Raw genomic sequence first — 15,760 nt, forward strand, 5'->3', positions numbered from 1 at the left:
TAGGCAGGCAGGTGCATGTCAGCGCACAAGGGAGGCACTTGCCTCAATCAACGCTCGTCGTGCTCGTCGGGGACGCGGCTGTTCCGGGCTGGGCCTCGCGTAGCGCGCGGCCGGGCGCCGTGTTTTTTGTCTCTCTCTGCGGCCCATTGTTTTGAGTCGCTGTCGGAGATCGCGAGGAGGGGGCCGCTTCTGCCGTTCCTAGACGGCTGGCCGCAACGCAAGAAAAAGGAAAAGAGCGGCGAGTAACGAATGAAAGGAAACCATCCGTGCCCTGTGCTGCCTGTGCTTCCAAGCTTAACTAATGCCCTCAGCAACAAGAGTTGGAAGTCGCCTTTCTTGGCTCCCCGAGGCCTAACACATTCCTGGCGGCATTTTTTCTTCTGCTCTGCTGCCTTTCGGGTTGCGACCTGTGAGTGTGTCTGTGCGTTTGTGCGTGCGTGGGCGAATCGGCCGAACTTCTCCTGGCTCGTGGTGGACGTTTAGGATGCCGAAAAATGGCGACCATGTAAAGGTACCGCTGACCGAAGCCATCGGTAAAGCGGAGCTGTTTCTCTTCACTTTGAGCGTTCCGCGTGTTGTTCGGGATGCTTGCGCACCCAGAGAAACGCTTTTCTGTTTGCACGCGTGGCCCGACCGGAAGCGGAAGCTCTCTCCCTCTTTGTATTTTTTATGTGCGTGCTTTCACCTGAGTTTTTTAGCGGTGCTTAGGATTGCGGGCGATAAATTTGCAAATAAGTGTTCGTTCACCGTGTAACGAAGAATAATTCTTCAGTAAGCCGGCATGCACTACGAAAGTTTTTACTGGAAAAGTGGACCAATTTCCATCAATAACTGTCTCACTGCCTTCGCTATACGTGGTTTGATTGATTGCCGTTTCAGTCGCCCTCGCACAAGACGAGACATTATGTAGGTACAAAATGTGATCTAACAGAACACGTCTGTTTGCACATTTTGTCTACTTTGGGCCAAATAGCTATATCGGTATCGACTAATATTCAAGGATGGCGTGAGTTCAATTTTCTTGTGATGATCCTTGCTTGTAAGGTCAACAGTTACAAGCTTTATGCCGTGCTCTTTCTTTCACGTCAGCCTATGTCGTGGTTATAAATATGTAAACTGAATTCATAACCATGCGAAAGTGGTAAACTGCCCAATGTTATCCTCGAGCCGTTAGAATAATACGTATGTAGCCCTCGAGGTTACTTTACGCCCGGCAGTATTTCCATACAAGCGTGTTAAAGACATCCGCATGAGTATGCTTGGGTTGCTTGCTTGTTTGCAGGAATAATTTTTACATGTGGTTTCTTCATAAGTTTATGACACGCACCTGAAACAAGCGATCCCCCACTCTGATAGTGTTCTCAACGACATCCAAAGTTGAACAATTGGCAGTGCAACAAAGTACAGTCACTCCTAACGAATGCGATATACGTGAAACCATTCTTTAATAGTACCTACTACTATATCGAAGAATGGTAGTGTTTCTGAAGAGTATCGAACGGGCTAGGGCGACGGACACTTTGCAAATGTCAATAATACAAATAAAAGTTAACAAAAAATGTGATTTAAACGTTATAAGAAAAGCGCGAATCATAAGTGCACATTAAGCCCCAAGTCAACGGAGCTGGTAAAAATAGTAATTTATGAAATGGCTCTGCAAGTGAACTAAACTAAAATTAACAAATACATTTTAAGGCAAACAAGCTTGGTCTGCTTTAAAAGCGACAAGTACGTACATCCTCCCAAATTTTTAACATCGGGCGAACGCCAGCAATTCACTCATTAAGTGCCCTAAAGGGAAACTCCAAGCTAAGCAAGATAGATGAATTATTCTCCGAGAACACGTTTTACTGCGCGAAAAAGTGGTTGCACAGCTTAGAATATCGCCAATTCATGTCCCGGAAACCCGTTCTCATTAAAAGCACGCGCAAAATATTAACCACAGGGACATATTTTCATGACGCCTTTACAATATTAATAATGAGAGGAGACACAGCCACGTGAACGATGAAGTTTGTTGTTACGTATAGGCAGGCCGCGGCCTCTGCCAGCCCGCGGTGCCTCGCACGAACCTAAAATCAGGTGCTCTCCGCCGCCTCCGCTGCATCCAGTGTGTCTGCGTTTCGTTCCAAAGCGTGTTTGCGGTAGGATTAGGCACCATGGGTGCGAAAGAAACTACGTGAAGTTATGGTACCGTGGGTGTGAAAGAAAATACGTGAAGTTATAGAGCTCAGCAGCAGACTGCAAGAACAAATTGCTGATCGCGTTCACCTACTTATTGCGCTTATCAAAGACGTTTCTTTGATGTGGCATTTGTGTCTCGTGTGCTGTCGTGAAATGTGACAGGAATCTTCGTGGATTCTTCAAAAGCGTGGGAGCAGCAGTTGAGCTTGAACCTATTTCGTTCAACGCTATATCTGAGTAAAAATGAGAAGCGCATTCCTCATCGAACGGAATACTGTGCTGTCGGTTATCGCGTGCCTGTTCACTAACTACGCAGTAAGTATGATTGCAGGCAGCCCTTGTAATTGACTCTGCAGTCTTCGTTACAATTCGTCGTAAACGTTCACTTCCCTATATGCTTCCGGCGTCATTTTCCCGCACGAAGAAGTGCTGTGGCAAACGCTTTTCTTGACGAATACGCGTTCCATGGTAGATCAGGTCATGCAAGCCAGACGATCACAGTGGCTCTATAATAGAGGCCAACGTCACGAAATTTACAGCGACACTATAACGGGTGACTTCGTTTGATCGTTGCCATGCGATGCTGTTTACCGTTTGTGCGCCAGCTGGAAAAGATTTCTTGAGGAATATGCGCCCAATGACTGCTGCATGAATGCACGTCGGTTTGGACAGGGTCTTCCATGGTTCATGCGGGCTTCCCTTCAGCGTTTCATCTGTGATATAATAAACGTCTAGTTGTAATTCAGCCACAAAAAAAAAAAAAAAATGCGAGAACACTGTGGAATATACACTGCAGAAATGCGAAAGCCAGAGCGTTGCTGCTGCGCACGGTGCATAACGTTTGCTCTCATTATAATTATTACATAAACGCGCCCTCATTATCATTGCTTTTGTTCATTATCATTATCACTAATTGCAGCGTCATAGTATTATTTATTTATTTTATTTATGATTACCCTCAAGGCCAGGGGCATTTCAGAGGGGAGTGGTTACAAAAATAGAACAGAGGTTAAAGTACAAAAATGAAAAATACAAGCGTCATGTTCCTGGTTATACATTTTTAGCTGCTATAGTAAGAATATAGTTGTAAGTGAAAGGCAAAAATAACATTGGTGATTGTAACAGCAATGAATACAATTGTTAAGGGCCTGAGTATACAATGTTAGCTAAGTTGGCACGGAATCGCAGGCTGTCTTGAATGCTGGCTGTCGATCCGGGAAGGTGATTCCAATCTGCTGATGTGCGGGGAATAAACGACTGCGAACAAGCTTTGGTTTTGTATGATGTGATGCCGACTTTATGTGCATGATCAAGCCGGGATGAGATGAAATATGGCACAGAAATTAGTTCATCTCGTAGAATGGGGCAATTGTAGAAAAGTTTATGAAATAAGCATAACCGTGAGAATTTTCGACGGGAGGCTAAAGTAGGTAGATTTAGCATGTTTTTCATGGAGGTGACACTTGCTGTACGATTGTAGTTAAGAAGGATGAACCGGGCAGAGTTGTTTTGCACTAGCTCGAGTGAATTAGTTAAGTTAGTGGAGCTTGGGTCCCAAATTGCTGATGCGTATTCGAGTTTAGTGCGGACAAGCGTTTTATACAGCGTTAGTTTTAATGAAGTAGGAGCGGCGGAGAAGTTGCGGCGCAGGTAGCCTAACATGCTGTTAGCGTTGTTAATTACGGTGGTAATGTGGAGTGACCAAGTGAGAGAAGAAGTTATATGGACGCCAAGATATCGATATGATGTGACAGCCTCGAGTGCAGTGTTATTCAGATGATATGTATTAGTAGCAGGTGATGTGCGGGAAACACGTAAAACTTTGCATTTTGAAGAATTTAGTTGCATTAGCCATAATTTACACCACGCGGATATGGAAGTGAGATCGTCTTGTAGAGCACAGAAATCGTTAATGTCGTTAATTTCCCGAAAAATAACGCAGTCATCAGCAAAAAGGTGAATGTTAGAAGATACACAATTAGGTAAGTCGATACACAATTAGGTAAGTCGTTAATATAAATTAGAAAGAGGAGAGGGCCTAAAACCGAACCCTGTGGTACGCCAGATTCGACGGGACGTAATGGGGAAGATGTATTGTTAGTAGATACGAACTGAGAGCGGTTACAAAGAAAATATTCAAGCCAGGAAAACAGATTTGGATCGAGGTTAAGTTTACTTAGCTTGAGGAGTAGTAGTTTATGGGGTACTTTTTCAAACGCCTTTGCGAAGTCGAGAAAGACGCAGTCGGCTAATGAGCGGCGATCGAGGATGGAATGAAGTTTATGTGTGAATGATACTAACTGTGTTTCGCAAGACAACCGCTTACGAAAACCGTGCTGTGTATTAGTAAAAAATGAATTGGAATCCAGAAAGTTTGCGATGCCTGAATATAATATGTGTTCTAAAATTTTACATGGAATGCTTGTTAAGGAGATGGGGCGGTAATTCAGGGGTGAATTCTTGTTACCTGATTTATAGATGGGGATCACCTTCCCGACCGTCCAGTCAGCAGGTAGGGCACCAGTGAGGAGGGACTGCTGAAATATCTTAGACAGTAATAATGAACAGTAAGTTTTAGCACCCTTTAGAAATTTTGAATTGATGAAGTCACTGCCTGGGCTAGAACATATTTTAAGGGAGTCGATTATCTTCTCAATACCCCGGGGTTCGATTATTATTGGATCCATAGTTTGGTAATTATAGTGTTTAGTTTGCGGAAATGTGGCGTAGTTACACTGAACGAAATTACTGCAGAAGGCGGAGTTTAAAACTGTTGCGCAATCTTCATCCGGGATGGAATGGCCGTTAGCGTCTAATAAAGAAATGGTGTTATTATCGGTTGGATTAACCACCCTCCAAAACCTTTTTGGGTCCGTGGTAAGAATGTTGGGAAGCGTATTATGAAGAAAATTATGCCTCGCGTTTTTAAGTGCAGATACGTAAGCATTGTTAGCCCCGTAATACGCCTCCCATTTTTCTTGACTGCCAGACCTTTTGGCAATTCGGTAGAAGCGCTTTTTCCTATTTGACAGCCGTTTTAAGTATGCGTTATACCACGGAGCTTTTGAGTGGGAAGATATAGACCGTAACGGAATATAAGTATTTGTCAAGTCATTGATTTTAGTAAGAAAGATGTTCCAGTTAGTTTCAACAGAGCGGTTATCAAAGCCCACGGAAAAAAAGTCAAGAAATTCAGCGAGTTCCGCGTTAATAGCCGGAAAATTAGCCTTTTTATAGTCACGGATCTGTTTGGTGATTTTTCGAGCGGGTGAAGTATGTACGCTAATGTCAAACGAGAGCGATAAGTGGTCACTAAGTCCAGGCAGGTACGTAATTTTTGAGGCAATATCAGGGTGTGTGGTCAGTATTAAATCAAGGGTGTTGGCGGTAGTGTTGGTGATTCTTGTCGGTTCAGATGCTAGTTGGGAGAATGAAAAAGTGGAACAAAGGTTTATGAAGTCTGTGCTTAGACTTGAAATTGGACTCTGAACAGGGGCTTCAGAGGACCAAGATATGTTGGGAAAGTTGAAGTCACCCAGTAAGAAAATAGGCGCCGTTGGGTGACGAGTAGAAACTGCATTTATTGCATCGTGTAAGTCATCGATGAAGTTAATAGAATGACCGGGAGGGCGGTAGCATACACCGAAAATGAGCTTTAAGTGTCCAAGTTCTATGCATGCCCAGACAATCTCGAGGTTTGTAATGATGTTCAGTGCGTATGACCGGATCATTTTAGAAACAGCAAGTAATACGCCACCACCCTGACGTGATGTGCGGTCGCAGCGATAGAACGTGTAGAGGGATGAGTCGTTAAAGATTTCTGTGTTACGTATATTAGAATGAAGCCAGGTTTCGGTGAGCGCAATAACATCTGGGTTACAAGTGTCAGCTACAGAATGAAATATGTCACGCTTGTTAACAATGCTTCTCACGTTAGCTAGTAGGATAGATATTCGTGGTTTAGATGGCTGTCCACGTCCCCTCACGTGATGCTACGGGACGTTATCGGAATGTTCGGCATGTACTGTGGCTCGCCGAGGTGTGTGTTCATGTGATGATTCAACTGGCAAGTTCTTTATCAGTTTGATGTTGTTGGTGATGTGGTCACACATGTAGCATTTGTTGTTAACGTAAAGTTTGTTGTGACGCAATTGGAACTTAGGTGATTGCGGCAGGCTTTTAGCGAAATCAGTAAGCTGCTGGCGCGCTTTGCGGGTGGCGGGTGAAAAATCTTCCGACACGGAAATGTTGTCAGATTTGAGTTTGGATCGCGATGCCAGTATCAAAGAACGAACTTTAAACGAACGGAAGTGGACAACTATGGGCCGACACCTGTCCACTGAAAATGTGCCTATGCGGTGAGCACGCTCTATGAACGAATCGGGAAGTTCATTGTCAAAGGCATTTGAAAGGACTGCAGACACCTTGCGTTCCGTTTCATCCCAGGTTTCGCGTTCGTCGGGTATACCTCGTAAGATTAAATTGTTGCGGCGTGAGCGGTCCTCAAGGTCGTCTATACGGGCCTTTTTTTGGGAATCAATGAAATATTTGGGAATCAATGAAATCAGAAAGATCGTTAATATAAATTAGGAAGAGCAGAAGACCTAGTATGAAACCTTGAGGAACGCCCGATGTTACAGGACTTACGGGTGAGTCACAGTCGGTAATGGTGACGTACTGAGTACGACCCTCCAAAAAGCATTCACTCCACTTTATAACATTAGTATCGAGATAAAGTTTGCTAAGCTTGAAAATTAGAATTTGATGTAAAACAATATCAAATGGTTTCGCAAAATCGATAAAAATGCAATTCACAAATGACGATTAATCCGAAATGGAAAACAAATCATTGATGAAAGCGAGAAGTTGTGTTTCGCAGGAATGGCGCTTTCGAAAACCGTGCTAATTGGGTGTGAATAAACAGTTTGATTCAAAATGAGAGATAGGCTAGAATAGATTATGGGTTCAAGCAACTTGCACGAAACTGACGCCAATGAAATTGGTCAATAGTTGCGGCGGCTGTGGACATCACCAGATTCATGCACCGGAACCACCTTTGCCACCTTCCAGTCGTCCGGTAGCGTGGCACTCTGTAAAGAGTCTGAAAAGATATACGACAATGTAATGGATGAGTACGCTGGGTGCTTTTTAAAACTTTGTAGTTAATACCATCAGGACCAGCTGGCGATGAAATTTTTGCAACTTCTATTAATTTGGCAATGCCAACCCGGTCGATAAGAATAGGATCCATCTGTAAAAAGTCATGCGCAGAAAAAGCAGGACAGGTTACTGGTGCAGCATGTGAGAACGATGATGAAAGCGTGTTATTAGCACGATATAACGCTGTTTATCTGGCAGAAAAATCCCTTCATCGTTCTTCAAGCGAACGCCATTGGTTTGGTTTGTTGGGTTCGATTCCCAAAGCAACTCAGGCTATGAGAGACGCCGTAGTGGAGGACTTCGGAAATTTCGACCACCTGGGGTTCTTTAACGTGCACTGACATCGCACAGCACACGACCGCCTTGCTTCTTGCCACCATCGAAAAGCGGCCGCCGAGGCCGGGATACGATCCCGTGTCTTTGGGAACAGAAGAACGCCATTGGGTTCGCGCATGCTGATGAAGTTCCAAATCTTGCGCTTGTTTGAAGAAAGCACGGAAGGAAGGATGGTGTGGAAATATTTGTGTTTAGCAAGGAAGAGAGCATTTTTACAGTCTGCTGCACTAGATTGGTAAGCTAACCTTGCTCTGTCAGTGTTCACTTCATGACAACGACGAAACATTCGCTTTTTCTTATTAAGTAGGCGTTTTAAAGATGGGTTAAACCAGGGTGAACGTCTCTTGCCAGATATTCGCTGGAGAGGGATATAGTTATCGATGAGCGCTTCGACCTGGCTTTTAAATAACCTCCTGTTTTCATGCACTGTGCGTTCCCAGAAGTGCGGCAAGAATGAGTTAAAAATCTTCTCAAGAGCTAAATGTATAGTTTCAAAGTCTGCTCTCCTGCAACGGCATATAACTTTTGACTGTTTAGAATGGCGAGATAAGCGTGGTGGCATAGTGAAGTAGATTGCAAAGTGATCACTTAGAGCTGGCAGGAGAGTCGCCGACGAGATAGCATCAGCATAGTTCGCGAGCACAAGGTCAAGTACGTTTGCGCACAAGGGGGGGGGGGGGGGGGGGGGGTTAATGCGAGTTGTTTCCTTTACAAGCTGAGATAAGTTAAATTTGTAACAGAGGTCCACGAAAGCTAGACCCTCAGATAAATTAGCAGTTACAATGGGGCGGCAGAATGCGGAGGCCGATAGCACGCAAAAACAATAACATCGAGATGATTTAAAGTAACACATATACAAAGAAATCCAAGTTCTGATTGGATCGGGACAAGGTAAGAAATTATGCTTTCAGATACGGGGACCAGAACACCGCCCCCTGACCGGTCACCGCGGCCACGTCTGTAAACAGTATACTTCTTTTCACAAGAAAACAGTTCTCTGCTCTCGACTTTACTTGACAACCAGGTCTCAGTCAAAATTACAATATCAGCCACACCTGTCTCCATCAAAGATGATACGGCATCACGCTTGTTTATTATACTTCTTACATTCGCAAGAAGGAGTGAATAGTCTCCAATATGCTTTGGCTGAACGGCCGCTGATTCCTAGAGTGAACTATTTTGTGAGAGGCACTGTGAAAAAGTAGCGGGATCACCCGAGCCAGTTGCACTAAGGGAAACTGCTGCGCATTGCAAATCTGAAGGATATATGGGGTTACCGGCGGAAAATGTTTTGACGAATCTACATTATCAGTTTCTTTGCAGTAGACGTAGCATTGTTTTGACGTAGCATTTGTAGACGTAGCTTTATGCTATCGATGACACTTTATGGTTATGGCCGCTGGTGTGCGAATAGCACTTTATCAAGATAGAATCGAATATGAAGGGTGTAGCTCAACAACTGAATTGAGTAATGATTGAAAGGAATCGAATAATAATCGAATATTTTGACGAGAAATCGCAAAAGCACTGAATGTTTGTGCACAATTAATAATCGCGTAAAAGGTGAAAGGCGGTGATGCGGTGCGAAGCTGTATATAGCTGTTGAAAGGCGAAACATCGATGTGCACTAACAAGACGCAACACGAATTCTGTATTTTAACTATCTAACAATCGTTTTATATGTGATTAAAAGCACAGGCATCATGAGATACCGAAGCGTGGCCTTGTGGTAGAGCATCCGCCTCGTGTTCGGGAGGTCCCAGGTTCGATCCCTGGTGCCGCCGGTTACCCACCGGTTTTTAAATGGGTGCAAGATTTCCCCTGGCCTGGTGCTCGGCTCTTTAGGGTGAAATGTTTGGGAAAGAGGTCATAGATCTCAAATAATTGTATCATGTATAGTTGTATCCGAGATCGGGCATCATGAGAAGGTTTGCCGAATCTGCTTGAGCCCCACGACGTCGTTCAGTCTTATGGAACATGTTGAGCCACGCATGAGCGCCGGCCCAAGAATGGTGCGCGTCGGGGAGCTGGGAAGTCCACGCCGCACTGGCCTATTCAGGCAGCATGTCATGCGACATCGGCGTACACGTGCTGTGCTTTCGGAGCGCTTGTCAAAGAAAGCTAACTAAATTTCATGCGAATTGTTCGAAAGGTACTCTAACTCATCTGAATAACTTCTACTCATTTCCGAATAATTTAGAGCATGCACTAAATGATTCCTTTGGCAAATCAATGGATGCATATTCGCTTCGCTGTTAGAAAGTGTTGAACTATCGCACCCGTACTTATGGCACCTATCCAAGGTTTATTCGGTCTTTCTCCGCGGATATCACTACTTAGAGAAACCTGGAGTTTGTATCCTGGTTTATTTTGTATCATTTCCTGTGTTTAAAGAAAAAAATAGAGAAACAGCGCACGAACAACGTACAGACGAAAATACATGAACACAGCACTGGCCATAAAATATCAAACTGCACCGAAAAGAATTGAGAAAAGCCAGACTAAAGCGTTTAAATTTACTCTTATTTCGGGCCCTTCTAGATGTGCTCTTTTTCTTTTTTTTTTATTTCTGCATGCGCCAACCGGCCCAAATGAAAAGGTTTTAGGCGTTCGAAATCCGCTCACCACCTGCATTCATGTTAAAACGTGCCCGCCGCCTCTTAAGTTGAGTCTGCGGCTTCCTAACGTCAGCAGCGCAGCGCCTAGACCATGATGCCATCACCCTGGTCGATTTCTTTTGGTATTCTTTTCTAATCATTTATGCACTACAGACCGCCATAGCAGCTGTGACACGTGAAAAGCGTATTTCATTGTCTCCATTTAGGCATTGTGGATGTCGGCAGGTTTGTTTCAGAAACTCATTTTTCAAGTCTCTGCATTATGCAGGTGTTTGCAGCCGGATAAGAACTCCATTTATGCTGCTGTTGCAGCGTGGGCATTGTTAACGGCAGAGGCAGCTAGAAGCTACGGAACAAGCTGATAACATTAGGCAGCCGCTTGTCTCTCGGGAGGCTGGTTGGACCTGATTCTGCCCTAAAAGGCTTCAATAGGGGACGTCGAGAGTGATGACGGTCTTTTTGTTAACCATGTCAGCGCTTAACGACACCAACTAGGGCTGTGTGCGCCCAAAATAACGCTTCAAGCTTGTGCCCTCAAGGACAGATGAAAAGCCTTTATATGCAAAAAGAAAATAACGCTTTCAGGGGGCAAGTGTAAGACAGTCTTTAATTGAAGCTGATATACCTTTTTATCAGCGGTTAGAGTCAGGTACATAGAATGTTTACACGGCAAAATCGTTTGGCTGTCGCATTTGTGTACACATGGCCGCACCGGATTAGACAAAAAAAAGTTGCGAAAACGGCACGCGAGCATTAGCGAATGCAAAAGTTTTTCTTTGTTAGCGAGCTCTTGTGGCTTGAAGAATAACCGAGAAGGATCATTTCGTCTACAAACCAGCACTATACATTTACTGAAGAAAACCATTTCTCACATTCGCTCTTCCTGACTTGCATACTACGCAGCGACACGGGCAAAGTCTAAGCCAGGTTTTGAGCACCTAAGCTCCCAGTAAAAGAGACCCATATGGTTCCGTCGTATAACAGCTGGATACTGATGAGACTCTGTCGGCTTTGCGTTTACTAGGTTTTCAACATTTTATTGGCCATTCGGGAATAGATTCTCGATTCAGTGAGCAGAGGCTTCTTTGTAGGCTTTCAACAAATTGTGAAAAAAAAAAAGAGAATGAAAGCGCTAGTAATCTTTTCGAACAACGGTGCCCCTTTTTTCGTCCATTAGCTAGCGGTCGCCCCCGATGGAGGGGGAAAATATGCTTAGTAAAAATCCAATTGCCGGCTTGGTTAGTTGTAAACCAAGCGCAAAGCTTCTATTACCTAATGCGAGATCAACGCCAATTTTAACGCGATATTTTAATACTCCCATGTTGAAAAAAACTGTCCGCGGCATCGACGGTGCTTTGAAAAATCACGAGGATGTGTCTGGTAGGCTTTCAATGCAACAGTGTTGTTTATCCGACGTCAGCTAAAATTGTCCGCCAGCATCGGCGTCGAAAAATCAGAGGCATGGCTCTGGCAGGTGGTTCTTGGCAGGCGAAAGGTGGTACTTGACAGGTGGTACTTGCTAGGTCGGAGGTGCAATGGCGCCCGGCGTTCACTTCTCTTTCGCCAGTGAAAGCTGCCGGACGTGCGATTAGTCGGCGGGTTGTATGACGTCACGAGACCAGATGGCATGGTCGAAGGAGCTGCCAACGTATGGAATGGTGAGATAGGACTCGAACACACGGGACCCTGCGAGGCCTCGTCACGAGCATGAGATAGCATGGGAGTGGCCATTCTCTGACCAGGAGGCAATTCCAATGAGCTCGAAGCCTTCATCCGAAAGAAATGTGCAAAGCCACACTGTGAGCTAAATCTGCTAAAAGAAAATCGCCACCGAGTAATATATGATCCAGAAACGAGCATTATTGCGTGCGGCAGAAATGTAATGTGCTTGGGCATATGCTGCATGAATCTCACTGATCTTCTATGATTTTTTCTTTCTTAACGGGTGACCATGTTGTGACAAAGCGGCTGCGTCTAATTTCTCTTCATACTTATCCACACGTCACGGAAGGACTTTGAAGTTTATTCCCAGCGCGGTTAGATCATGAACATCCTTCACCGACAAACACTGAACTTCGTGGACAAGCCGCACGCTATCTCAAACATTTCGCCTCAAAGAGGAGCCATGGAAATAGATTTTCGATGAGGTCGAAGTCTGATATCTTCTCAGGGTGCTTCCGACTTCATAAGGAGCCGGACTTCAGTATGTCAAGCTGTGCATGCGAAAGCTTATATAAATTAGACATTGCACAATAGGATGTAGTGATGCTCTAGCGGACCAGCTCATTCCGTAAAAAGGCGTCAGCCTTTGCAACCTCGGGAATATTTATCTCTGTCTATTTCTTTACGTCGAAAAAGAAAGGCCGCTGCAAGTAATCTTCTCTTAGATCAGGCTGTGCACCATACGTTAAGTGGCTGTAATGTAGATAAGCGAAAGAGGAAGAAACCATTGGGAAATTATATCAGGGTAGGAACTTGCAATGAGTAAGAATTAGGCTCTTTAGTCTATCTGTCGAAGCCGAATGAAGCGATGAAATATCGAAGCCACTTGTTGTCCTCTTCACTGGAGTGCTCTGAACAAAAAGAATTCCCGGCGCACGTTTGCAGTAAACACTGCTGGTAAAAAGCAATGAATATGGACGCAAAAGAATGCGTCGCAGCCGCAAGAGGAAGAAAAAAGGCCGCTAACGAGGAAATAAACGCAACTATGAGCAAGCGCTGCTTGCTTTGAAACGTGAATGTATGGGCAGCTTTCACTCCGTAGCGCTAATCACTGATACGTGAGCAGCAATACTCGTCCCCTGCACTGATTGTCCTTTTGGACAAAAGTTTTTCGTGCGGGCAGAGTTTAATTGTTTTTCCCTGCGTACTGAAAAGAAAAAAAAAAAAGAAGCTAGAGTACCGAGCGAGTTCGCATAATTACTTTTCTCACGTCTTCCCAAATTACTCGAGTTCGTTCGCGTTATCAGGAAAATAATTAGGGGGGTGGAGGCTGTGTGGTGGCATAGGAGGTACCCGCTCGCTCCTTGCTCAAGGCACAGCAGAGAAGCGAATAAAAAAAATAAAAAAGCCAGCGAAACTGAAAGTGATTGAGAGACCTGGAGACGGTGTGAATGATGAAACTAAAAGAAATTCAGACGAAGTAGAATCAGAGGAACTCGGGTGAGTTCGTTCTCTGCGTACAGGGACCGCGAGATTGACCCGTCGACCCAGTAGCGTAGCAAAATTAACGCCCGTTTTGGGATCGACAAACAGTGCCTTTGAAGAAACAACACACAGGCTGCAGAGCGACGTTTCTTTTAATTTGTTTGCAGTATTTAGCGGGCTATCCTCGGCAGCGCCTTTGCATGCGGTCGGGGTCTCCAGGCAAGCTATCACGGGATCTTCTTTTCTGTAAAGGTCCAAAAGAGTTTAACCATAGCGCGATCCGTGACTCGCTGCCGCGTTTACTGCGGTCGGCTTTCGTGGGGGCCTCTTCGCGCATGCGCAGATGAACTCGTGGGTAGCATAGCTGTCACTGCGCAGACACACCCGGTTGAACGCACCGTCTTCCTCTTTCTTCCCTCTGCTTCGTGCAGGTGCGCTCCTCCTCGTTGGACCAACGAGTAGAGGATCAAACAGCGCTAAACTTGTCCACGGATTGAGAGCTTTAGCAGAGCGTGATCGTGCGCCCCGGTGAAACCAATATGTTGTTACACTGAGCGCGGCAAAACTCGCTTTCTCCGCGGGTCAGAGGAAAACAAACAATGATTTTTGAGACACTTTGTTTAGGGAGGGAGGGCAGGCGCTTACTCGAACGATCCGACCCGGCTCTGCGTTTGAACATTGTACACGTAGGTTTGCACAGCCTTGCTGTTCATGCTTCGGAACTCTACTATTGGTGCACTTGAGGGATGCGGACGATGGGCTGTCGTATTCCCCGCCAAGTATACTATGCGCGTTTGTAGAGGTAGGAATGCCTATACGAGACAGCAGTCTGTGTTCCTGCAAAGAAAGAATTTTAGGCGGAATTTTCATGGAGACACATGAGTGTGACGCATCTGTACACGTGCAAAAATGCGTTGTTGGTTTCGTTCTGTCTTTCTTTCCCTTTCTTTTCCCAAATGAAAATTGAGAGCTTTTCGAATACCGCTGACTGGCAATTCTCCCGCCTGGATCCATAAAGCACACGCCGGTGTTTCTGAAACATTCGGAAAACGCAAAATATGACATTCGTACCGCCACTCCAGGGCTTGTCACTCAGTTTCCAGATGTCGCACCGATTCTCCGAAACATAGTTCCGATGTTCCGCTAACAAGCAAGAATAGAAAAGGGAAATAATATAGCTCGCAAGTATTCATGCATGAAAGAAAACGAAAAATAAAGGGCAACAACGCTTAGACTGAAGAAAAAAAAAACGCTACGAACTAGAAAGAAAAACCGATCGTCGCTATGCGAAAGAGGCGACTGCGATGGAACTTGTGCTCTTGGTGCCAGTCGCTCACCGCTGAATCCCGCGGTTGTACTCGGGACGATTGCGCGTTGATTTTACCGCCGGGAATTCGCGACACCTTCAGCTGCAGTTTGCGTTTCCTCCTCTCTTTTGCGCTGCGATGGTGGTAGAGAGGAGCGTTCACCGCAAGTCGCTGCCCTCCCGCACGTCTCTGGCGCCGGCTGCACGGGGCGGCGGCGAGCGTTGCGCGCGACACTTGCTCAGAACATCGGTGCGTCGCGATGTGGAAGCCCGTCACCGCAGCAGCGGCGGCCGGCGTTTGAACCGGCGGCCCGATTTTCTGGTCGCCGGGTGCGCGGAATGCGATGCGACGCAGTTTTCCCTCGATGGAAAATGCGCTCTCGCGTTTGCGGCTTGGGCGCGGCGGGGAGGCGATTCTCTTTCTTCGCCCTCCTCTTCCTTTGCATCCCGCCGCTGCTTTCCCTCGATTCCGCGCGTCAGGTACTGTTATTGGCCCCCGCGCATAAGCTCTGTCGCCAAAGGATGTGGCCCGGCAAAGTTAGCCGGAAATAAGCTTCGTCCGCTTTTGAGGATCCGCGCTGCTAGAAAAGCAGTGGTAGGAAGATAAACAACAAAGGAAAATATAAAGAAAGGAAGCCTGGACGAAGGAACTCGGCATTTGTGATATTAGCTGTCGCTTGATATTGAAATACAATAATTGGGGCTTAGGCGTGGCCTCTTATTGCCAAACTAAGCAACATTTTGAAGCTACGTAACAATGCTTACGAGCAGCCCTTGCTGAGTCGGCTGGATCAGTTTTACGCATATGCGTCTCAGATCATGATTATTACTTTATTTTAGATTTTCGAATTTTGTCATTAAATCCCTTAAACCGTGGTTTACACTGTACTATTTACGATTCGAAAAGACAGTAGGCAGTTTATTTGCTAAAGCGGAAAGATATATCTCCGCTGTCTAGACAATAGAACGTGTACGCACAGAACTTCGAATATATGTTTTTAAAGCAGCT

At 45.4% G+C, this 15,760-nt stretch overlaps 1 protein-coding gene across 1 annotated transcript in view; it reads left to right on the forward strand.

Moving 5' to 3' along the window:
- Window positions 1-232: 232 nt before the first annotated feature.
- LOC146204615 (band 7 protein AGAP004871-like) overlaps window positions 233-15,760 on the forward strand; it is a 230,551-nt gene continuing 215,023 nt past the window's right edge. Inside the window, exon 1 of the mRNA XM_084589302.1 lies at window positions 233-533. Within this exon, the coding sequence (XP_084445428.1) occupies window positions 485-533 (49 nt within the window). The 5' untranslated portion in view covers window positions 233-484. The remainder of the gene's footprint in view (window positions 534-15,760) is intronic.

The sequence above is a fragment of the Amblyomma maculatum genome, chromosome 1 (genome assembly GCF_055883805.1).
Source record: "Amblyomma maculatum isolate TAMU_Amacu chromosome 1, ASM5588380v1, whole genome shotgun sequence".
NCBI lineage: Eukaryota > Metazoa > Arthropoda > Arachnida > Ixodida > Ixodidae > Amblyomma > Amblyomma maculatum.